The 25,269-nt window shown below is 42.0% G+C and overlaps 1 protein-coding gene across 1 annotated transcript in view; it reads left to right on the top strand.

Moving 5' to 3' along the window:
* The first annotated feature begins 5,632 nt into the window (after positions 1-5,632).
* The window catches only part of pdxdc1 (pyridoxal-dependent decarboxylase domain containing 1), a 79,757-nt gene continuing 60,120 nt past the window's right edge, over positions 5,633-25,269 (top strand). Inside the window, exons 1-9 of the mRNA XM_034089467.2 lie at positions 5,633-5,871; positions 14,743-14,876; positions 14,991-15,056; positions 18,716-18,793; positions 19,292-19,441; positions 20,279-20,468; positions 21,134-21,202; positions 21,296-21,374; positions 21,510-21,594. Of these exons, the coding sequence (XP_033945358.2) occupies positions 14,803-14,876; positions 14,991-15,056; positions 18,716-18,793; positions 19,292-19,441; positions 20,279-20,468; positions 21,134-21,202; positions 21,296-21,374; positions 21,510-21,594 (791 nt within the window). The 5' untranslated portion in view covers positions 5,633-5,871; positions 14,743-14,802. The remainder of the gene's footprint in view (positions 5,872-14,742; positions 14,877-14,990; positions 15,057-18,715; positions 18,794-19,291; positions 19,442-20,278; positions 20,469-21,133; positions 21,203-21,295; positions 21,375-21,509; positions 21,595-25,269) is intronic.

Genomic DNA, 25,269 nt, shown 5'->3' with positions numbered 1-25,269 from the left:
ATGTTCTGCCTCGCACATGAGAGTAACAGCTGGCGAAATTACAGCCTCGCCTACTGATTTTAATTTAACCATACCGATTGTCGATTTCAAAGGTGTGCTCTAAAATGATATTTATAAATGACTATTATCATTATTATAAGCAAGACAATAAATGGCAAAGATATGTAGAAAATAAACGTATTTCAGATACGTTCATAAGGAACGTAACCTGGGAGAAAACATGTTTCTAGAAGATATGTAGAAAATAAACGTATTTGAGATACGTTCATAACAAACGTAACGTGGGAGTAAATACGTTTCTAGCTAAACGTAATTGAGAATGCAGTTTAGTTCTGTGGGAACGTAATTTTTAGGAGACAGGGTTGCCAAGGCACTGTTAGCCACGACGCTGAAGTTGGCTTCCGATTCAGAGCATCCGATTCGGCAGTTAAGGGGAAAGTTAAGGGACATTTAATTTACAGCGCTGAGCGAACAATCCTCCGTGTTTGAACCTCTTAAATCGCTGCATAGCAGATTTATCTGGACTGGATTATCCCAGAGAGTCTAAAGATTCTTTATAACACAGTTTCAGATTTGTGAAACCTTTATTCTATTTGTGAAAATACAAACAAGGGAGATTTCAGTGCTTTTTTCGCATCCTGACCACATCAGACCAGGTCCTGATCTGAAACCACTAGACCTACACTCATCAAATATGGACTGGATTATCCAAGCGAGGCTAAAGATTCTTTATAACACAGTTTCAGATTTGTGAAACCTTTATTCTATTTGTGAAAATACAAACAAGGGAGATTTCAGTGCTTTTTTTTTTACATGTAGACCACATTAGACCAGGTCCTGATCTGAAACCACTAGACCTACACTCATCAAATCGGGTAAGTATGGACAGCTAATTAAGGAAGAATAAAGTCTTTACTTCTCAAATGTATTATAATTTTTTGTTGCAAATAAAAATTCAACAGATAAGTAGGTATACTTATATAAACGTAATGTATTTACAGTTGCAGGCAAAACATCCACTTTGAACAAGCCGTTCAAAGTGGATGAAAGACTGAAGGTTAGCCTTTTTCTTTATCTCATGAACCTGAATTCCTTTAACATCTCTTACATTTTTGTGTTTGCTATGAAACAGTATTTAAGATACGAAAACTTTGTAGATAAAGAATTATCACCTAAATGAGGAGCATACACTTATTTGTATTTATTCATTTGTTTAACAGGGACAGTGCACATTAATTAACATTCCTGTAAATGTGCCAAGAGGCTATTTTTCATCTGTTGTCCCTGGACAGATTTTATAAGTGAACCTAAAACAAATTTTATTTAAACAAGTAAATACAATCAAATTAAAACATGCAACATACATTACTGGAATACTTAAATAAATAAAAAGACAGAACAATAAAACAAAACAAAAGAACATGTTGTGACGACCCCTCCCCCTTCTGCCTGTCTGTGCTCCCTGCCTTGCTGTCCTCTGGCAGGTACTGGGAGTGTCGTCCTGTTTGTGCCCGCCCATCTAGAGGCGGAGCCTCAAGAAGGCATAAAGGCTTGCCCAGCTGGGAGGTTCACTCTCTGATCCTGATCCTGATCCTGGCCGGCTGCAGCAACCTCAGCCTTCCACCTGTGCTTGGTATTTTCACAAATAGAATAAAGATTTCTGTGTTATAAAGAATCTTTAGACCCTCTGGGATAATCCAGTCCAGATTTGATGAGTGTAGGTCTAGTGGTTTCAGATCAGGACCTGGTCTAATGTGGTCAGGATGCGAAAAAAGCACTGAAATCTCCCTTGTTTGTATTTTCACAAATATAATTCAGGTTTCACAAATCTGAAACTGTGTTATAAAGAATCTTTAGCCTCGCTTGGATAATCCAGTCCAAATAAATCGGCTATGCAGCGATTTAAGAGGTTCAAACACGGAGGATTGTTCGCTCAGCGCTGTAAATTAAATGTCCCTTAACTTTCCCCTTAACTGCCGAATCGGATGCTCTGAATCGGAAGCCAACTTCAGCGTCGTCTGTTAGCCTAACATGTAAACTAGTTGTTCACACTAATCCTAATATTATCACTTAATATTAGCAAATTCTATTTTATTTTTTAAAACATATTGATGTAAATACATACACATATCGATTTGTTGTATAAATATTGGAAATCAAAACCTTTATTCACTAATAATTACCAAAAATCGTAGTTCTATCTCCTGTTATCAATGCATTCACATTGCCCGCCATGAACTTCCGGGGAACGATCCTCGTCTACATGAACCACGTGACGATAACCGTTTTTGGACTTCCGTTGTCGTTGTCACTCTTCTATCTATATGCCGCTGGGTTAGCCCAAGCCCCCAGGAAGTGCGCTGGACTCAGATGGAAATATTCGTGCTGGCCAAACGGCTGCACATCCGTTTGGTTGCCAGGCCCGGAAACACTTTTCCACATTGACTTACATTGGGAAAGAATGGTCTGTAACTCGTTGGATAATTTTTTTTAAACTAAATAAACTACCCAGTATAAACAATTGCATAGCCCTTATTAAAAAAATTCGTTCCTCAAGTTGTAAAAATGTGCTAATAACGTTATTCTGAGTTATTTCCCTCGGCATTATGAACGCGCATCTAACCCACGGGACCGCGCTGCCCGGCACGTTCATGTTACGTGTTCAGCACTACATGAGTTTCTCTTTACCCATGGATGCACAATAACAACGGACCATATGGCCTTACTGCCAGCCCACGGAGCTGTAATAATGGATATATTGCCCATGTTTGCTGTAATTCATCATTTGTAAAATATTATACTACATGATGTAGGCCTATATCTTGTACCGTAAATGTTGTATTAAATAAAGTTAATATTACCGACGTAGATTAACGTTCCTGTAGCTTCTTATTGCACTAACAAGTTTATTGCACTGTGTATATATATATATATACAGTGCAATAATTCTTTCATGCTAAATGAAGCTCTGTTGGATATCACTAGATCCTGTTACAGCATAATAGAAGTACATAACGATTGATGTGCACATTAGCATAATTACTAGCTAGCCGCTAGCTGCTAACTGCATAATAACAAGACATTACCATGCTGTCATGAGCGCACGGTGCTGTTACGTGTACGCAAATTGACGTGCTTGATGTGAACGAGCATGTTGGTTAAAGTTGCGCATGCGCTATGAGCGCACATACGGGTACTTCTCAGGCATGCCGGGTAATCTGTGACGTTTCACTCTCTCAAAAGTTGGGCCATTTTTTCATCATGCGCTCATGAGCAACTCGCATAGGAATGAATGAGGCCCCGCCTCCCACGCTGTATCCAGTTCTTATTATACATCCATGGGTTAGCCCTACCATAGATTACCCAACAAAAATACTCTGGCGCCGCCACTGTCTGACTTGTAGAGATGTTCACCTTGTTTAATACTTTTCGCCTCATTCTGAAAGAAAGAGGTGAAATGTTCCAACGTGACGGGCGTCTTGGTGTGTGGTGCGAGACGGGAGATGTAGTTCATTGAGCGGTTTCACACAAACAAATGTGTTACTTGATTTCACAGTTTTACGACACATTTGTATTTTTTTGACATTCAAAATTATCTTTTAAATTGACAAACATCATATGTCTAATTCGTGGCACAATTCAAACGGGATCGAAAGATAATCTTTTTCTCTCCATTGACTTCAATACATAATTTTTCCGAAATAAGGTCCCATGGAGCTCCCCCGGAATGGGAGGGACTTCGCCTCTCTATGACCCTTTCTCATTTCATCAAATCCCCCTCCTCGACTCCTCTGTACTCCGGTAGTGACCCGGAAATGAATTTTAGCGCGCCATGTTGAAGGACATTAAGGCCCATTCCCAAACCGCCCCCTACACCCTACCCCTACACCCTACCCCTCCGTTTGCGCGTTCACGCGGAGGGTCCGCCATATTGAGGGCTGTTCCAAAGCAACGAGTGTGGAGGGGGAGTGGGCTATCAAGCACTCAAACAGCGAGTCTGCAGCGGTGCAGACTTGAGACCGGTCTCTCCCTGACCGGAGTCACGCTGTGTGTGTCCGTCAGGAAACACGCTGTGTACAAGTAGTTCCAGCAAACATCCACTGATAAATTGCGATGTTAACAACCTCATGATAACCTCATATGTTTTTAACTTAGGATCATACCTGTGTTTAGTCTAGAAAAGGTAAATGTGTGCATTTTCTTATAAAGTTGTGTATATTTACAGACTGTTGCAAAAACTAAGAAGCTTATAAACATCAGGTTTAAAACTAAAAGAGCTTTGAAACACAATGAAAGATGTTTGGAGTTTTATTTGAGTTATTCATTTAAACTTTTTGTCTAAGAGATGCTGATTTGAAACCGTTGTTACATATAGTTACGGCACTTCCTGTTTCTGCCGGAGAGAGGGGAGGCCGTCCCAAAGCTTGCTGCTGTATTTACTCCCTCCATCTGACAGGAGGGAGCCTCGTTGAGCTGCGAGTGTGGCTACAGACGGAGTTCACTCCATCACGGAGGGGTAGGGTCGAGGGAGTGGTTTGGGATTGGGCCCTAATTTCTCTAAATGCACGTCGAGGACCGAGCATCGAGCATCGAGGAGCCTCTCTGGAGGAGCTATAACCGAGGATACACTGATGGCTCCTCCACGGCTCCTTCGCGGATGCATTTCCGGGAACAGAGATGTTTCAAAGAGTCGTGACGCACGGCCGGACTTATCTCAGCCAATGACAGCTCTGCATGCATCCCCTGGATATTATTTTAGAAACTGCTTTCATCGCGACGCGATGTTTACAGAGAGGTGCAGAAAGCAGAGCAGTGTATAATATATATCACTCTATAACAGGCCTACTCTCTTTATTTGCTTTAGTTTAGTAGATATCTACAAACAAAGAGTCGATATTTTTCTAAAACCATTCAGTGCTTCACATAATAAAATACGCAACAGCTGTAGCCTGATTATGTGTAGGTGTGTGTGGTACAGTGTGTGTGTAGATGCAGCGGACAGACAGGTCTCAGTTGGTTTGGTGTCCTCTGCTTAACTTGTAATACTTGTAAATAAAACTTTTGGCCCGTAATTTATTTTCCTCATTGCAGCGACCAGAGAGGGGGGGGGGGGGGGGGATATATCCAGTCTCTGATAGTGTTACGTTATTATGAATGCTCTGTTTGATTCTGAAATTGTATATATTTATATAAATATATACATATATATGTGTGTGTCCGCATCTGTAGCCTGTTATTGTCTCATTACCGCACTGTGAATGAATCAAAGTAAATATATAAGTCATCATGAACACATCTGTCCATCAGACAGAGGGCTGCTGTGCCTCCTGTCATCATTAATGGACGTCTCTTTAAAATGACCGCTCAGAGGAGAGGAGTTCTCATTTCTCTAACCGCCTGCTGCTTGCCCCTCCTCTCTCCTCGGCTCCCCTCCTCTCTCCTCGGCTCCCCTCCTCTCTCCTCGGTTCCCCTCCTCGGCTCCTCCGCTCGCATCTCCTGTGGGCGGGACGAAGTCTCGAGGATAGGAGTCGAGGAGGGGAGTTAGAGAAATGAGAAAGGGCCTATATAAATAAATCATTCATCAAAAAGATCCTTCCTCATCATCAGCTGCCACCTGATTGGGTGGTTCTCTGACAGAGCGTGACGTAGTAGCTGCCAGCGTGGAACGCACGTCGCTCTCCAATCAGGAAGTAAACTGTCAGGTCCGGGTCGGCATAATATAGACAGAAGTCCGAGCGGTGAATACGTGTCGAAGTCTCCATTTCAGCTCGCTTTCCCGAACACCTCCGAAGGGACACAGCTGTAGGCCCCTGCCGCTGAGTGTCCGTCCCTCTCGCCCCCCAGCAGAGGCTGCCGGGCTCCGCACTGAAGGTAAGGAGTCAGGTGCTAACTAGCCTCTGTGTCCGCCCTGTACCGGGCTGAGTGCTCTCCGGTGCCCGCTGTCCTCTTGAGCTGTACCGGCAGCTTTTTGGAGGAAGCTGCATGAAACTATAGACTATATTTATAAACGAATGCTGTAATATTCTCAGTGTAACATGGAGATGCTCTCACTGTGTCCCCTGCTGACCTGCTTCTGTCGGGAGGGAGGGGGGAGGTGCGCAAGCGCGCTTCCTCTGGTCCTGCTGTCAACGTGCCCTTACATGTTACATTAAAATAAGAAATATACCTTATAACTTATGACTTAACTTTTGACTTACTGCTTGCATTGTAATGCAAGCAGTAAGTCAAAAGTTAAGTCATAAGTTATGTACAATGCAAGCAGTTTGTGCATTTAACAGTGTCTAACAATATATATGTATATATCCTATATTTTAGGACTGGGCAATATGAAGAAAAACAAATATCAGTATACTTTTAAACTAACACTTTAATATTGATAATGTAACAGTATTTTAGGGTTGAAAAAGTGTCATAAATAATGATAATATTCACTTGAGTATCACAAACTGCTAACAATGTAAACACACATCAGAATATGTTATGTATTACAATATTTTAGTTTCTGTACCCACAGTCATTGTATTATTCTGGCAGCGTATGACAACAGACTTCTCTTTGAAGTGCCTTCGCTCTCATCATAGAGTTATGCTTATTACTCCCTGCTTTTGATTCTAGAACCTGTGTCGCTGGTTTCCGAGCAGCTGTTGTCTAAAGTAAACAGTGATTGGCAAATGAAGTGTCCACACCCATATAATGCTCCACGGTACCCTTTCACTCAGGCCTGACATTACAGCCATCAAGTGTGACGACTCCATCAGTTTGTATCAGGCTGGAAAAGAGTAGTTGAGTTTTGTATTTGGGAATTTTATTATAAATATAATTGTATTCCCAACCAAAAGATGCACCGAGTTAAATTAGATCATTTAGAACTGTAAACTGAAAATAAGACTGATGCTCAGACTTGCAATGCTAACACTGTGGTTTATGGTCCCAGCCCCCCCACTTCTCCTGCTACCTGACAAAGTGTGTCTTTATTCTTCAGTAACTGTTCCCATGTATCCAGTTACAGGCTGTCAACACCAGATGGCGCTTCCTTCACAAAATCCCCTAACCATGTGTGATATGATTCTTTGGCCAACCGAATACTAAATTAATAAATAATAAAAATGCATTTTATTTATAGAGCCCTTTACAAAGGTGCTCAAAGACAAAAATAGATATTAAAATGCATCAATAAATTATAAAAACAACACTTAAATAATAAAATACGTAACATTATTTACACATGAAAAGCTAGGGTAGGTATCCCCACTAAGTTGGTGTCACAACTTGGGCTTTTTGACAGTTGCTCCCTTTCAAAATACAATTAAATTAAAGAGAAATACAATTTAAAAAAAAAAAAAAAAAAAAATGTTTATATGGAATCAAATTTTAAAATGTCAAATTTAAAATGTCCAATTAAATCTAAAATAGAGTAAACTTATTGATGTAAAGCTTGGAATTTAAAGTAAAAATATGCACATTGCACTACAATATACTGTGCAGTGTTTCCCACATAATTTGATTCTATTTGTGGGGGCACCGCACCCCCCTGGCAAGAAAAGCCAAAGGCCCCTTAACCCATTCGGGTGGCCCACGCATCCACCCCCCTTCAAATAAGAAAATACATGCGAGTTCATGGCTACTGTAGACAACATTCTTGTTGCTCTGTGTTGCGTTGTTAATGAGTGAAACACACCGGAGTTGAGGATCTGTGGGGTTTATTCTCCCAAAAATATAATTTACAATTTAGGCATTTAGCAGACGCCTTATTCCAAAGCGATTTACAATGACCAATTACAGGGACATTCTCTCTGGAGTAACTGAGGGCTGAGTGCCTTACTCCAGGGCACACTAGTGGTGGTGTTCCACACTCTAAGACAAATACGCCGGCTACTTAAATAAATTGAGGTAACAATTTGTGTTGATCTTTTTAAGTATTTCCAACTTAATCGATTATTAAGTTCATCCGATTACCCATTCATAATCTGATTAACTCAATTAGTTCAGTACTACAAACATAATTTGCTTTCACATTTTAAAAACTAAATTAAGTTGAACCAACTTAATTTTAATCGTAAAGATGGAGTGATATTAAGTTGCATTTTGTTTAATTTAAGCCATTGTAATTTATTTATTTATTTATTTAAGTCCATACTACTCAAAAATGTCCATGCAAATTGTTACCGTCATTAGTTTGAGTATTAGAAACTCATTTATTTGAGTCAAAAATAACATACACATTTAAGTTCCACTTGTTAACTTTATTTTAAAAATGTTCGTTACACAAGGACCTTTTTATAACAAATGTTCTCAAATATAAAATAAAAGTAAATACAAAAATGAAAATAAAGGCATGAACCTGCTTCCAACGTTTTTAACATCTCTTTTAGTAGTTCAGGTTGAGTGTGTATATTAGCCCCATTAGCATGCGAGATTTGAAGGACTTCTGTTCCTTCAATCACTATTGCATCCGCAGCAAGACAATCTTCAGCACCTCATTGCTAACTTCCACTTCACCATCCTGGAATAAGTAGATTAGAAAATATAGGGCTGTCAAACGATTAACATTTTTAATCAGATTAATCACAGCTTAAAAATTAATTAATCATGATTAATCACCATTCGAACTATGTCCAAAATATGCCATTTATTTATGTATATTGTTGTGGGAATGGAAAGATAAATGAAAGAAGGCGGATATATCCATTTAACATACAGTATCTATGTTTATTATACAACATTTCTGCATGTCAAAATGAAAGACAGCCCACACACCTATCAATCATCAAACCGTGGGGTCTTAATTCATTAAGTGTTGATTTCCTCCTTTTCACGAAGACACACCACCAAGCACCGGATAGCAACCGCTTTTATTCTTTCCACCGAATCATCCTTAAAAGGAGAACATTTTAATGTTGAGAAAGAAAAACAAAGGCTTGTTTGCAACAACTGAACATGCTGGGCATTGTCAGTTGCTGTTCATATTTATTTTTAAATTAGTAACGTTAATTCTAACAAGAAAAAAAAAAAATATATATATACATACTGTATTACAAATAATGAACTTTGACTGCAAATGTGAAACAAAGGATACAGGAGGATACAAACACATAAGCAGCTGAACAAAAATGGCTATTTACCAGTTAACTTGATAGATTATTAGGTTCAAAGCCTGTTGTTCCACTGCTATCAAGTGTTCTGCTTCCAGGATGAATGCAGATTGCTCCAAATCAACATGCGGTCTCGGACTCAGTTTTGAAACTATACCGTTGAAACTCAATAGCTATGAGTTACTCTAACTTAGTATATCCCTATAGTTGAGTGAACGCAGAAATATTTTTTCAAAATCATTACATTTGTAAGTAACACTTTTTTTGTCCTTTTTCAGTTTACCGATTTATTAAAATGAGTTGTAAACTAACTAAAATAAGTTGAGGTAAAAAACAAAATGTTCTGTTGAAAAAGTATTTTTTTAAAAAGTGGAATCTACTGGCGGCCAGCCACAAATAAATCAATGTATGGGAAATACTGTTGTGTACAGTACTGTATTAGTATATGTGAATATTACGGTGGCCGGCAGGTGCAAACGCGGAACAACGGCCAAAAACGCATACATAAGCAGGAAACAGCTGCAAATAATGAAATGAAAAACAAACAAACCCTGCTGCATTTACAGGAATGATGCAAACTAAATACAACACACAAACCCCGAAAACAAACGCAACAGAAAAACGCTGCAAATACAAAAACGATATGCAAAGTGAAAAACACACAATGCTCCAGGCCTCTAGGGGGCGCGTTACGTGGAACAGATTGATGTCTGACCAGACACAGAGAGAACGAACGAGAGTGATGGAAATTGAAGCCGGAAGAAACAAAGTTGATCGAAGTGGACAAAGTCGATATATAAGAAGGTACGTTTAGTTTTGTTGTTATACAAAGAGCTTCATATTTACGCAGCTGGCGTTAGCGTCCCTAGTAACTACTACACAAGCTGAGAGCTTCCCCTGAAGAGAAGCTAAAGTGAGGGAAGAACATTGTTAACCTGTGTGTTCTGGAGAATCACAGAACGGCCGGCTGTTGACGGCCGGCTCGGTACGCTGACGTATGTAACAGTGAGACAGAGAATGTGAGTATGCACCCACATGCACTATTTTAGTTTGTATATGCTGTTGTAAATCCTCCTGTTGTCTGCTGTGTCAGACTCAAGTCCTGTGTGTGATGCCTCCTTCAGGACATTCAGTGTCCTTTCTTAACAGAAGGCCGTGGCTAGAAGCTGCAGCTCGACTGCAGAAGCATTAGCTTTTTGTTTTTGAGGATGGAACAATTTCACACACAGATATAGGGAGGCTAGACCTATACAGTTGATTTATTATGGTTTATAATTTCATGTCAAGAAGAAGAAAAAGAAGAAGATGGCTGAACTGTTCAGTGTCTGTGGAGATGGAGGTTATAAATCTCCAAAACCATGTTCAGCTTAGTCTCAGCTAAACTCACAACATGTCTGGAGCCTTAGACCCAGAAAGCTCTCAGAACATCACCAAGCAGCACTGAGCACGTCTGCTTTATGTGGCTCTCCAGACCTTTGTGAAGCAGCTTGTTCTGACATGAATGAAATCTAAATGCAGAACAAGACCGACTGATGAACATGTAAACGACTCTATTAGAGTGAACCTCGTGGGTCCACTCCAGCAGACCCCTCTCTGGTGGCTCCATGCAGCGCCAGTCCTCTCGCTCACTGTGAAGAAGAGTGAATGCACCTATTCGACACATGTGCCATAAGATGCTTGCAAGGTGGTGGTTAGGTGATGTACTTACTGTGGGCCGTAATAATATGTGAGAAATGTTTGTTTTCTTGGACCTTGATGTGAAGTAAAGATGTTTTGATAAGCTTTGGTATGGAGTCAGATTTGGGTCAATATTCTAGCGCAAGTTACTCACGAGTGGAAAATGTGCTTTTACACGCGCATGAAATGAAAATGACGCGGGGGTCATTTCATGCGGTTTAGTCGCTCGCTCGCGAGACGGCCCTCTTGCTCGCTCGCGGGAGTGTCCGCCAACTCACAGGTTCATCATTACTTTGGGAACAAAGATGATTAATTTAACCCTTTTTAGAAGATATGGTCATTTGTTCTGGGCACGTCATGTTGGAGCCTGAGGCCTGAACAACGGGCTCGGGGCTTAACGGGTTAAGAGAGATGACAAATCGAGAGCAGGCGAACAACACGGGCCATCGTGAGGACCGCGGAAACGTTTGAAGAGAGAGACATTCTTAGCAGTTTGTTTATTTGTGTATTTGTGTATAGAACATGTTGCAACTATACAGAGCTGTAGCAATACTATAAGTAACGATGGTCGGTGGAGAAGTGATCAAATGTGAAGAGGGACAAAGTAATGACAGGAGAGTAGTTTGCATTAAACATGCTCAAGAAGACATTCAAGGAGAGAGAGAGAGCACAGATTCAACGTGAACATGATGTATCTTTCTATTTATTTAGCTAACCAGTATTTAGACTGTTTTTGATTGACTTCATTAAATGGATTTACTCCATCCAGTCGATGGAGATTCCCAGTCGATCGCGAGATGTGTCTAAAAAATAGAACAACAATATTCTATTATCGCTAATGTCCTATAACATAATCTTCCTGTGCCAGAATAATGCACCTGAACGCATTAAAGCTTTGTGATTGGCGTGACCCCATGTGTCGGGGCGTGGCTGGTGGGCAGTGGGCACTAGTTAGCTGACGTTGTTCGTGGCAACAGGAGAGACAGTCCGCACACACACAAGACCGGCATTTCCAAACGGTGCACAAACGCCACGAGACGGAATCCCCTCCTAACGCTCTTCTGGTCGTTGCGTGCACATGTAACCGTTAAACACGTGAATACATCATTATACGTTTGTGAATGTTTAATTCATAATAAGTTGTGAATTTTAAGAGGTGAGATTGTTTCATTTAATATTTTAAGTTTTGTTTCCCGTTGCACGTCTTTGTTTACTTCCGGTATGTATTGTCCACGCTCCGGACTGCCATCTGGAGAATCACAGAACGACGGTCGTCAAGGGCCGGCTCGATTCGCTGAGGCCGTCACCGCGCATCTTTTATGTTTTTAAAAGGCATCATTGAAGTTGCACCGACAGAGGTCCGCCGTTCCACAGTTGACAGTTCGCTAGCACCCCAAATGTTTTCATCGTCTGTTTATGTGAAATATGTTGAAGCCATCATGACATTGTAGACCAATGCGCGGCTAAATACACAAAACAGCTTATGTTATACATTCATACGTGTGTTAGTTCTGTCTTTATAGAGAACATTATACATTCATACGTGTGTTAGTTCTGTCTTTATAGAGAACATTATACATTTATACGTGTGTGTGTTAGTTCTGTCTTTATAGAGAACATTATACATTTATACGTGTGTTAGTTCTGTCTTTATAGAGAACATTATACATTCATACGTGTGTTAGTTCTGTCTTTATAGAGAACATTATACATTCATACGTGTGTTAGTTCTGTCTTTATAGAGAACATTATACATTCATACGTGTGTGTTAGTTCTGTCTTTATAGAGAACATTATACATTTAGAATCAGACTTTGAGAGCGTGAGCGGCATGGGGCACAAACAGTTGCTGATGTGATGTTTTCTGGACCACCAGTGTCCCCTCCATCCTCAGTGTGTCCCCTCCATCCTCAGTGTGTCCCCTCCATCCTCAGTGTGTCCCCTCCATCCTCAGTGTGTCCCCTCCATCCTCAGTGTGTCCCCTCCATCCTCAGTGTGTCCCCTCCATCCTCAGTGTGTCCCCTCCATCCTCAGTGTGTCCCCTCCATCCTCAGTGTCTCCCCTCCATCCTCAGTGTGTCCCTCATCATCAGTGAACTTAACTGACGTCTCATGAGGGGTCGAATGAGGCACCTTTGAAGCCGCGGATTGCTCCATCCCACACATTGGCTCTGTTCATATTGAACCTGCTGCCAGATGGATTTGTTATTGTTGCAGAGAGTTCTGCAACAAAGTCCTCCGCAGTCAGGCGTTCTGTGCTGGGGAAGACAAAGTGATGTGTTGTGATATTAAATGATGAAGCTAATAAGATTTATAGACTAAGGCTACAAACAATAGAATAGAAAAATTAAGTGGTAATAGTAACAATGAATACCTTCGCTCCATTTTGTCTTCTGGCTCAGACTGGCTGTCGATAATGAGAAGTGCATACACATGTGTGTAGTTGCTGCAGTGAGAAGACAGTTGAATAATGACTTTGAAATACATAGTATATGCATGACAGTCGTATTTACAAAAGGATGTCGATCCTCTTCCTGTTTCTCAATACATTGGGTTCAAACTGACAACAGCACTTTGTCATACTCCTGCACGATCCTTGTAAACATTTGAAATAGATGCAAGAAACAATATCTGAAGTTTGAAAAATATTTGTGGGTGTTTTTTGTATCGTCTTCACTAAGATGTCAGATGTTGTGGGTGTCATTTGGAAATGTATGAAAGTATAATTGTTCTGCTTCCTGGCACTGCTACCCACTGTGATTGGAGGCTATACAAACAAACGCATGTCACATAAAGATACACACCACACAACTGTGTCACGATGCAACTGTCAACATCGTTCACCTATAGAAGTGGTTCTGACCCGGGGCAGACTGGACCTCTTCCTGGAATGGGGTTGGTCTCCATCCTAGTTTTACCCAGGAAATAAGTGCACACAAAGGTATTTATTGATTTCATGTTCACAAACTCAAACCTACATGTTATAATTACATGTTTAATCAGTCTTACCCTATCAGACGCTGGCTGAGGGGCCTGAGAGGTCTGATAAAGGTAAACAACAAATATATTCAAACTACTGTACTGTTAAAACATTCTGCTTCTTGTGGCACAAATAATGTTGACAATGTTTTATTTTACCCAGGTAAACTGTTGTCAGTGGAGTGCTCACTTTTGGAACATTTGGAATGCCCCACACCTGCATACACACAAATGAGTGACTGAAATAAGATAAATTCACTTTAATTAAGGATAAATCCAAACTGACCAAGGTATTGTTGAGCGTCCTTGACTCTCACATTAGGATTGACATTGGGCACCATAAACCAACTCCTCTCTGCACCTAATATATCTATATGATGTCAAGAGTTACATTTAGGTGCACAGTGCTGTCTCTTGACTTGCAAGCTCTTTCACCAAACAAGCTGGGTAAATATGAAGCTCTTTGTATCTAAACTAAACGTACCTTCTTATACATCGACTTTGTCCACTTCAATCAACTTTGTTTCCTCCGGCTTCAATTTCCATCACTCTCGTTCGTTCTCTCTGTGTCTGGTCAGACATCAATCTGTTCCACGTAATGCGCCCCCTAGAGGCCTGGAGCATTGTGTGTTTGGGTTTGTATGTGTTTTTGACTTTGCATATCGTTTTTGTATTTGCAGCGTTTTTCTGTTGCCTTTGTTTTCGGGGTTTGTGTGTTGTATTTTTAGTTTGCATCATTCCTGTAAATGCAGCATTTTTTTGTTTTATTTATTTTCAGGGTTTGTTTGTTTTTCATTTCATTATTTGCAGCTGTTTCCTGCTTATGTATGCGTTTTTGGCCGTTGTTCGTTTGCACCTGCCGGCCACCGTAGAATATACTGTTTGCTGTGAATACATCATCAGTGTGTACATGTTTGCAAACTTGGTAATTCTTGCAACATTTGTAAAGTTCTGACTAAAATAATAAAAATATATCCTCTTGATTTTTTTCTCAGCTAACACACACACACACACACACACACACACACACACACACACACTGATACACACTTTAGATGGTGGACTCCACGTTTGCTCTGGTGGGGAAGAACCTTAGTGAAGCCATGAGGATCCTCGGGGACGGCCAGAGGTAAGATGAGACAATTTACAACTAGCAACACATAGAAACCCCTTTTATGTCCGTCTTGTGTTGAGTTTCTAACCAATAAACACATCTCTGTGTCTGTGCTCTGCTTCTGTTCAGAGAGACGGAGGCAGGCCCAGAGAGGTGGCGCTTCAGAGCCTGCATCCCTGGACCCCTGCAGGGAGAGTAAGACACACACACACACACACACACACACACACACACACACACACACGAGTGGTTTAAATGAACTGGGTTTTTTTTATTTACCCTGATTTATTTGTGTCTGCATGAAGTTGTTGTGAGTGTGGAGGGAGCAGCTACAGGTTAGCTTAGCCTAATCGATCAGTGCACTACGAAGCCAGTGCTAGACAGTGACCTGTCAACGGGGGGAGCCCCGCCGGTCATTATCGACCGATACTCACTCTTAATAGTTTGATCGGTGCTCTCTATAAAGGCCGATCAGGAGAGCTGGATCTGATCGATATGGACATGAACGCGAGTGAAGTCTAACCGGACGCGAGAGAGAGATCAGATCAGCTGCTGAGTCTGACGGAGACACGCAGCTCTGCATGATCACCTGAAGCTCCGCCCTCTGTTTAGCGAGCTGACCGGACTGCGCAAAATGCGTACATGAAGCGCTACGTCATGAACGCAAGAAATCATACCCTCGTGGGGGCGCGCTCTTGTGATTGGCTTAGAATGAAGGAGACATCTGATTGGCTATAGATAGAAAAAATTACAAGTACATTACATTGGTAAGTACGAATCGGGTGACCGTCAGGAGAGTCTGGCTGAACAAAACGTGCATTTATCTCTAACAGGTACGTTTCCCACAGATCTTATTTTGAGCTATACCTACAGAAAACTTGAAATGACACACACACACACACACACACACACACACACACACACACACACACACACACACACACACACACACACACACACACACACACACACACACACTGTATACATCACTTCAGGAGACATTGACTTACATGCATTTCCTGGAGACATATCCTAACCATAACCAACACATGCCTAACCATAACCGGGGCCCTTTCTCATTTCTCGAACTCCCCTCCTCGACTCCCCTCCTCGACTCCTATCCTCGATACTTAGTCCCGCCCACAGGAGATGCGAGCGGAGGAGCCGAGGAGGGGAACCGAGGAGAGAGGAGGGGAAGCAGCAGGCGGTTAGAGAAATGAGAACTCCTCTCCTCTGAGCGGTCATTTTAAAGAGACGTCCATTAATGATGACAGGAGGCAGCAGCCTCTGTCTGATGGACAGATGTGTTCATGATGACTTATATATTTACTTTGATTCATTCACAGTGCGGTATAATGAGACAATAACAGGCTACAGATGCGGACACGCACACACACATATATATGTGTATATATTTATATAAATAAATACAATTTCAGAATCAAACGGAGCACTCTCATAACTCGTAACACTATCAGAGACTGGATATATCCCCCCCCCTCTCCCCTTTGGTCGCTACAATGAGGAAAATAAATTACGGGCCAAAAGTTGTATTTACAAGTATTAAAAGTAAGCAGAGGACACCAAACCAACAGACCTGTCTGTCCGCTGCATCTACGCACACACTGTACCACACACACCTGCACACTGTACCACACGCGCGCACACACGCACGCACGCACGCACATACAGCTCCTAAAACAGGCTACAGCCGTTGTGTATTTTATTGTGAAGCACTGAATGGTTTTAGAGAAATATGGACTCTTTGTTTGTAGATATCTACTAAACTAAAGCAAATAAAGAGAGTAGGCCTGTTATACTGAGCGATATATATTATACACACTGCTCTGCTTTCTGCAAGGACCTCACAGCTGTTCTCTCTGTAAACATCGCGTAGCGATGAAAGCAGTTTCTAAAATAATATCCAAGGGATGCATGCAGAGCTGTCATTGGCTGAGATAAGTCCGGCCGTGCGTCACGACTCTTTGAAACATCTCTGTTCCCGGAAATGCATCCGCGAAGGAGCCGTGGAGGACCATGATGGAGGACCCATCAGTGTATCCTCGGTTATAGCTCCTCCAGAGAGGCTCCTCGATGCTCGATGCTCGGTCCTCGACGTGCATTTAGAGAAATGGGATGTCCTTCAACATGGCGCGCTAAAATTCATTTCCGGGTCACTACCGGAGGACAGAGGAGTCGAGGAGGGGGATTTGATTAAATGAGAAAGGGCCCAAGTCTTCACCCTAAAATTAATGATTCCCCTTATGGGGACCTCCATTTTGTCCCCATAAGGGAGGTGAGTCCCCACACGTGACTGCGTAAACAGATGTAGGTCCCCACAAGTATAGTAATGCTAGGCCACACACACACACACACACACACACACACACACACACACACACACACACACACACACACACACACACTCTATTACTCCCTCTTTGATTCAAGATGATACAATTATGAAAAGATAAAAACAGAGAGCTCAGCAGTTTTTATTTATAAGGAAGCAGGTTTTTTCTCACTTTGAAAGGTTATGCATTCATTATTTCATACTACAAAACGTGTTGGTCTAACAGTGGATTTCATTGAATTTACAATATAATCCAACGGAAACTTTCATCTGCATCACATTGTGTTACTACAGTTCAAAGCACCATTAGCATTTCACTCCGTCACATCGGGGTCAGCAATGTGTCCAGGACTAAATCTCCTGCTCATTATTTAAAGCAGTGTTTCTCAACCTCTTTTGAGCCACAGTAAATGTTTTACATTTAAAAAATCCTGCGGCACTCCAACAACCCCAAAATGTTTGGAACAATTAACCTGGCGATCTGTCACGGCACCGTAGATGAAAATCACTGATTAAAGGATGCATCACATTAAGTGAGAGTCGACTGCTGGCTGTGAACTGGTGAGGCTGTGTCGGTAATCTGGGACATATGAAAACTGCTAAACAGCAGTGGCTAACCGTGTCTATCACAACTGGACCTTCTGTAGACACACACACCCCCCGCCACCGCCCCCCCTCCCCCCCGCGACATGATAATGTCCGTCTTTTCACTGAATTGTTGTCTTGAAAAGGGTTCTCACAACATTTCCGCAACAACTTCATCTTCACCTGTTGCACTTGTCATTTCAACGTTAAAAACAATAAAACGGCATGAATTGCTTCGTCGCATTCTAGATCCTCTGTCTCGAGCCAGTTAACTAGCGGGTCTTCTAGAATACCCTGGAACCGAGGGGAACTCTGAAAGAACACGCCCATTGGCTACAAATCAATATGATTGGTTGATCAAACTGTCAGTCCAAACGTACGCTCTCATTCAGTGCAACGGCCAGGGCATTCTATCAAGGATGCAGAATACCTTGTTGAAGGATATTCTACCCAGAGACCCAGAACAAGATCTGATTGGTTGCTTTCTTTTCTAACACAAAACCACTGAAATGCGTAGTGCATGGTCCGAGAAGGACAAACAAATCAACAACACAGATACCATTCTCATTTATTCATTTTATTTACATTTTATTTATATCATTAAATCGATGTTTTGTTTGTTTTATCTGAGTGTTCCAGGGTATTCTCTGAATACCTTGAAGGCCCTGACGGTTCACCTCTGCTAAACAGTACATTACATCTAATAAAACGAACTAACTAACAGTAGATCTAACTGAGAGTCGTAAGCTCTCTTGGTAGTTTGAAGCTTACTGAGCTTATCTGCTTATTTGAATTGGTACATGAATACGAGGGGACACAATCAATGCACATGTTATACAAAGTGAGGACGGAGCACGGAGCTGTTTTGAGAAAGTTACAGAAGCTTATAACTTGTTTCTTTGTGTGTCCTGTGCAGGGGTCAGGATGTTGCCACTGTGCTGCACCTAGTTCACAACCTCCTTCATGATGAGGACGAGAACAAGCCGAGCCAACCGTAAGCACAACTGAGAAATATCATAGTACTGTCAGTGGAAACAAGGAAGGAAATGCTGGGAGGAAAACTGTTAAAACTATAAATATTCAAGATGTAATGGTTTTATTGTCATTTACACAACAGTGTTGGCAATACACATCTGGAGGACTGGTTGTCAACGGTTCAACATACAGTATACCTTAAACATTACAAATATATTGCAAGAAACACAATGATGAAGTTGACAGCAGGAATAAGTAAATAGGTAAACTTTAATAAGATGAACAGAAAGTACACAAATACTGTATAGTAAAATAAAAATCTAGTTTTTGGTAATAACATGTGAGTATGTGGACTAAACACATGCATTAGCTATAAACAAATGAAGGTGAAGACACTTCAGAGTATAGCTGGTTTATCTAAAAGCAGAGATCACACTCCTTATTTCCACACGTTATGATCAGAGGGGTTAGACAGCGGTCAGTATGGGGGCATGACGCCGCTCTGCGATGTCTCCAGCAGGATGCAGAATGTTGGGGAACAGGGTCACATGGCCCTGCTGGGTCACAGCCTGGCCGCCTACATCTCTGTGCTGGACAGAGAGAGACTGAGGAAGCTGACCACCCGGATCCTGTCCGACACCACGCTGTGGCTCTGCAGACTCTTCAGGTACGCCTGCTGTGGATGGAAAACACACTTCCGTTTTGTTCGGGTTGTGTTGATTATTACAAAGTAAAAAAAGCAGCAGCACTTTGTAGATTGGTGAGTAATGCATCCTAAAACCCAGACATGAGTTGGCATTTGACCACTTCCCATTCCCTCCTCTCAATGACAACCATTTGTGAACGTGTTTTTGGTTAGAAGCCTAAAATAAGATCTTTGGTTAACACAAGCTGTTTGTGTTTTGTTTTGCAGCATACAATCAGTCCGTAACTATCCCACTGGGGAATGAATGAAGGTTCCATATCTCGTAAAAATTGTGTCCAAATGAGACTACTAAAAGTTCTCACACCAAACATTAGCCGCCTTTAGCTTAGCGGTGGTGAAGTTGTGAAATGTGTGATGTACTTTCTTTTGAATTTAACGTTGGCGCTTAACTTCTGGGGATGAATTTATGTTTCAAAAATCCTAAAGTGGTGTAAATAACGACAAACAACGAACGTGTGGTATCATAAACGTTTTACCCAAAGATTTTATTTTCTTCAATATTCCAAAATCCATTATATTATCACTGCACCGCTCTATGAAGTCCTCACACACATGGCCGATACCAATAAGATAACGAATGATATTATATTTTAAAAAGAAGATCATAACCTGTAGTTAATGAGTTGTTAAGATTAATATCCAAAAGCTTGGACCTAACCAAATCTCACTGACATCACTGTTCTCAACACAAACACTGCAAAGACTCTTCAAATGTTCATTTATGTTTCTAGCAAACTTGATCAAAAACTTCCTCTCATGTTAATTTCTGCTTGTGTACTAATTCAATGTGTCCCTCAGCTATGAGAACGGCTCCGCCTACTTCCACGAGGATGAAAGGGACGGCCTGGTGAAAGTGTGTCGGCTGGTCATCAACGCCCGCTATGAAGAGTATTCCTCTGAGGGGTATGCGGTGCTCAGCTCCAAACAGCCAGTCATCTACCAGAGCGCCTCCGGGAGGCCCGGCCTGGGCCAGCATCTGTGCAGCCAGGTAGGGGGGGATTCAAGCCCCTGTGTACCAGCATGGCATGTGAATATATCATGTTGGAGAGACCTATACTATCGCTTGGATCTGAAATAAAATATTCAAATTTACGGGGCTTAAAAAGCTAGCGGTGCAAATAAAATCAAAATATTGACAACATTATGTTGCTCTTTTGGACAACATAACAATATTCTGCCAAAAACAGACACACACTTTTAGCTGAGGCTTTTATCCAAAGCGACTTACAATAAGTGCGTTCGACCAACAAGATACAACCTTGAAGAAAACAGAATCATAAAGTACATCAGGCTTCATAGAGCAACAACATTTCAAGTGCTACTCAACTGGCTTTAGATAAGCCAGCCCTTTATTAGTATATAAGTGCTTTGTTAATAGTTCTATCGCTCGAGGTGGAGTCGAAAGAGATGAGTTTTCAGTCTGGAAGGTGTGTAAGCTTTCTCCTGTCCTGATGTCAATGGGGAGCTCAAAAGTAAAAGCAGTCATTGTGCAGATTGATATTTCTCTTTTCATAAAAATATATAATTGTATTCCTTCAGTTTTGCGTAATTATTGCATATTTATATATACTTTTTAGGGTATTGTATTATAGAGATAAGATTGCATTTTTTCCGGCACAATAGAACATGGTTGTAATGTCTCTGTGTCTTCAGCTGGGCCTGCCTCTCTCCAGCCTTTGCACAGTCCCATGTAATACCATCTTTGGATCCCAGCACCAAATGGTAGGAGAATCTGAATGAAGATCACGTTGAGAACACTCTTTCAGATAATAATTAATAAAACGTTTTGACTCATATCCTGTTCCTCACTGTCAGGATGTGGCCTTGTTGGACAAACTGATCAAAGAGGACGTAGAAGCCGGGAAGCTTCCTCTGCTGCTGATCGCCAACGCAGGTGAAAGGAAACTACAGTTTAAACCCACTTGTTTACTTCCCACTGTATGCACAGGTGGTACGCTATTGGAGGTGAACATCTTTTAAGACAAGCAGATGAGTTGCTCATGAGACTTGTTGTGTGTTTTTCCCCCAGGTACCCCGGGGGCAGGACATACAGACAAGCTGTCCCGACTGAGAGACCTGTGTGATCAGCACAGCATGTGGCTGCATGTGGAGGGGTGGGTCAACTTCTTTTCTCTGTGTAATACATATGTTGTTGCTGTCCCAGTTTCCTGAAGAACCGCTCATCCAAACAACTTCACACATGGCGCTTCCTAAGGTCGTGAGCACGCATCTCCAAGTTGTGTCATTCTATTTCTATGCTGGGGTAGAAGTACTCAGATCTTGTACTTAAGTAAAAGTAGTATAATACTTCAATTCAAATACAAATACTTCACATTTAAAAGGTTACTCAAGTAAAATTTGAAAAGTATTAGTATCAAAATGACAACTCCACAGTGGCAAAGCCCCGGGGGTGGATGAGTTCCGCCCAGAAATGCTGAAGGCTCTGGGTGTTGAGGGACTGTCATGGCTGACACGTCTCATCAACGTTGCGTGGAAGTCGGAAACAGTACCGAAGGAGTGGCAGACCGGGGTGGTGGTTCCCCTTTTCAAAAAGGGGGATCAGAGGGTGTGTGCCAATTACAGAGGCATCACACTACTCAGCCTCCCCGGGAAAGTTTACTCCAAGGTACTCGAAAGGAGGGTCAGGCCGATTGTCGAACCTCAGATTGAGGAGGAACAATGCGGATTCCGTCCTGGTCGTGGAACGACGGATCCGCTTTTTACTCTCGCAAGGATCCTGGAGGGGGCCTGGGAGTACGCTTATCCGGTCTACATGTGTTTTGTAGACTAGGAGAAGGCGTATGACCGGGTTCCCAGGGAGTTACTGTGGGAGGTGCTGCGGGAGTATAGGGTGAGGGGGTCTCTACTCAGGGCCATCCAATCTCTGTACTCCCAAAGCGAGAGCTGTGTCCGGGTCCTCGGCAGTAAGTTGGACCCATTTCCGGTGAGGGTTGGCCTCCGCCAGGGCTGCGCTTTGTCACCAATCCTGTTTGTAATATACATGGATTGGATTTCGAGGCATAGTCATGGGGGGGGGGGGGGGTCTGCAGTTCGGTGGACTAAGGATTGCACCACTGCTTTTTGCAGATGATGTGGTTCTAATGGCTTCATCGGTCTGCGACCTTCAGCACTCACTGGATCGGTTCGCAACCGAGTGTGAAGCGGCTGGGATGAGGATCAGCACCTCCAAATCTGAGGCCATGGTTCTCAGCAGGAAACCGATGGACTGTCCACTCCAAGTAGGGAATGAGTCCTTACCCCAAGTGAAGGAGTTCAAGTATCTCGGGGTCTTGTTCTCGAGTGAGGGAACAATGGAGCGTGAGATGGGTCGGAGCAGCGGGAGCGGTACTGCCCCGTTGTGACGAAAAGGGAGCTGAGCCAGAAGGCAAAGCTCTCTGTCTACCGGGCAGTGGCGGTTCTACGGGGTGGCACGGGGTGGCAGCTGCCACCTCAGAAAAATGCCTTGCCACCCCAGCTGCCACCCCTGTTGGCAGCTTTGTTTTGAAAGAAAAGTTGTGTCTCTTCGGACATTTAGAGAGGAATCAGAGAAAATCTCTAATGTCCGAGTGCAAGTGAATGCAGCACAAGACGCGAGCCTTGTAACCCCTCCCCCGGCCCTGCCGCAAGAGTGGAAATATGATTGGCGGCGATTTCATTTGAACGGGAGGACAGCGCAAAACGAGAAGCATTTCGGATCCAAGTCGACGGAAGGAATGAGGTATTTGCGGTTAGGGTCAGGGTATGGCTGGGGTAGGCTACAGCCATACCAAGAAATGGATTAGCCCCACCTTAGCCCCACCATGAACAATGATGTTAAAGTAAGCAAAATAAAGTCCGCCAACTCACGCGGAGTAAATTGCACAGACAGCAGTTAGTAAGATTGATTTCAGTAGCCACTTGTCTGGAAATACCGAAGACTAGAAACGGTTTTGAAAACTTTTGTCACGTAGTGATCGTCTTCTCAATAGAACATCTTTGATAATGTCTTCTGGCCAATCAGAATCAAGATAACGGCGTGGTGTTGTTGCAGGAAGTCCCGACGGAGAATAGTTTTGCTGTAGTACATCTCTATACATCGATACAACATTACGTGTTGATAGAAATCAACACGTAATGAAATAAGACCCCACGGTTTGATGATTGATAGGTGTGTGGGCTGTCTTTCATTTTGACACACAGAACAATGGGGGCTATCCACCCTTATCCACAATGTAAAGTCATTCACAGCCTCTTCCCTCTTCTCTCTGTGAGGAGCAGCAGGTTCAGCTTTCAGAACTAAGTAACAAAAAACTAAAATGGCATTAATTTTTTTAAATATGTCATGTAGTAATAGATTTATTTATTTTTCTTCTCAAGAGAGTACTAGAATGTGTATTTTATGTTAGTAGTTCAAAAAATCTCCTGGGGGAGAATCCCCCCAGACCCCCCTGCAGGGGTTGGGTTTTCAGCATGTCAACTCTTTCACCTGTGGGGAAATTGCAGGATTGGCTCCAGGTCGCCCTTTTTATTTACTACAAGACAAATGTGCCTTTTTATTTCACACAGTTCAATTTTGATTGAGACAGGGAAATAATCTAAACTTCACGCGTGGCGTTTCACTGTCGGGGGGGGCGATATAGCGTTTATGTAATTACATTGCAAATACTGACTTGAGCCCCACCGCTGTATGGGTTAGCCCTACCATAGATTACCCAACCCAAATACTCTGGAGCCGCCACTGTTTGCGGTCTACAATGACAGAGAAGAGCCTGTCAAGTTTGGCTGTACTCAGCATTGAATCAAAACGCACCATAGCTTTAAATCTTAATAAGTTTGTGAGGCGTTTTGCTGAACAAGATGGTAATCGCCACATTCAGCTGTAATAGGCATGCCAACTTGATGCTCTGCTCACAGATGAGTCGATGAGAATAATAAACTGTTAACACCTTACGTGTGTATATATATTTTTTTCTTTGTGGGGGTCTGCCCCCAAAAACTGTTTCAAGTCCTGAGAAAGTCAAATAAGACGGTGTGTAAAACTTCACTGCCCAGCCAAAAAAAAGTAACCACTTTGATTTAACTAGGCCAGTAGGTAAGGACTTTGCACTGGATAATAACTGCAGCGATGTTTATGTTTTAGCTGAATACATGTTTTTTTAACCCTAATTGATGCAGTTATTAACTTCTTTAATGTTTGTTCTTTCTGATGTAAAGTCAAGGTTGTAACTGTTTGCAGTAAAGTTGTGGGGCGCTGAACTGTTCTTTTGATTCTTTTGATTTATGATAGTAATTACTTGTCTTTCAAATTTGAAGGAGGGTGAGCAAGGATCTTGAGGAACATTCATCATTAACTCCTCCAAAAAATATAGTTGATTTAATAATAACACTGAATGTGTGAATCATAACAGTGAGCGACAGCTGATAGGAATAATATGATTGTTAATATTATCATATTCATACAGACGCACATCGATGAGACAGTTAATTAATGTACTTATTGCAGAAGTTTGCATATATCTGGTACCCCTGCTGGTCTAAGAGTTAGACAAACTCATTCAGTTATTGTTCAGTTAAAATGCATTAAATGATGTCTGCCACCTTATATATTTATATTTAAGGCTTTACTGATGTGCCACAATAATGTCACCTAATGTTATTGAGTTAAAATATCAATATTGTGGCTTTCCAAGTTAACATTGATTGATATGACTGCAATTAAATCAGCATATACTTCTGCCAGGGGATGCCACCCCTGAAATTCCACTGCCACCCTCTTGCCACCCCATGAATATTTTGATAGATCCGCCCCT

Source organism: Pseudochaenichthys georgianus, chromosome 8 (assembly GCF_902827115.2).
Source record: "Pseudochaenichthys georgianus chromosome 8, fPseGeo1.2, whole genome shotgun sequence".
NCBI classification, from domain to species: domain Eukaryota; kingdom Metazoa; phylum Chordata; class Actinopteri; order Perciformes; family Channichthyidae; genus Pseudochaenichthys; species Pseudochaenichthys georgianus.
The sequence above is the reverse complement of the archived record's forward strand: the minus strand, read 5'-3'. Positions and strand labels throughout refer to the sequence as shown.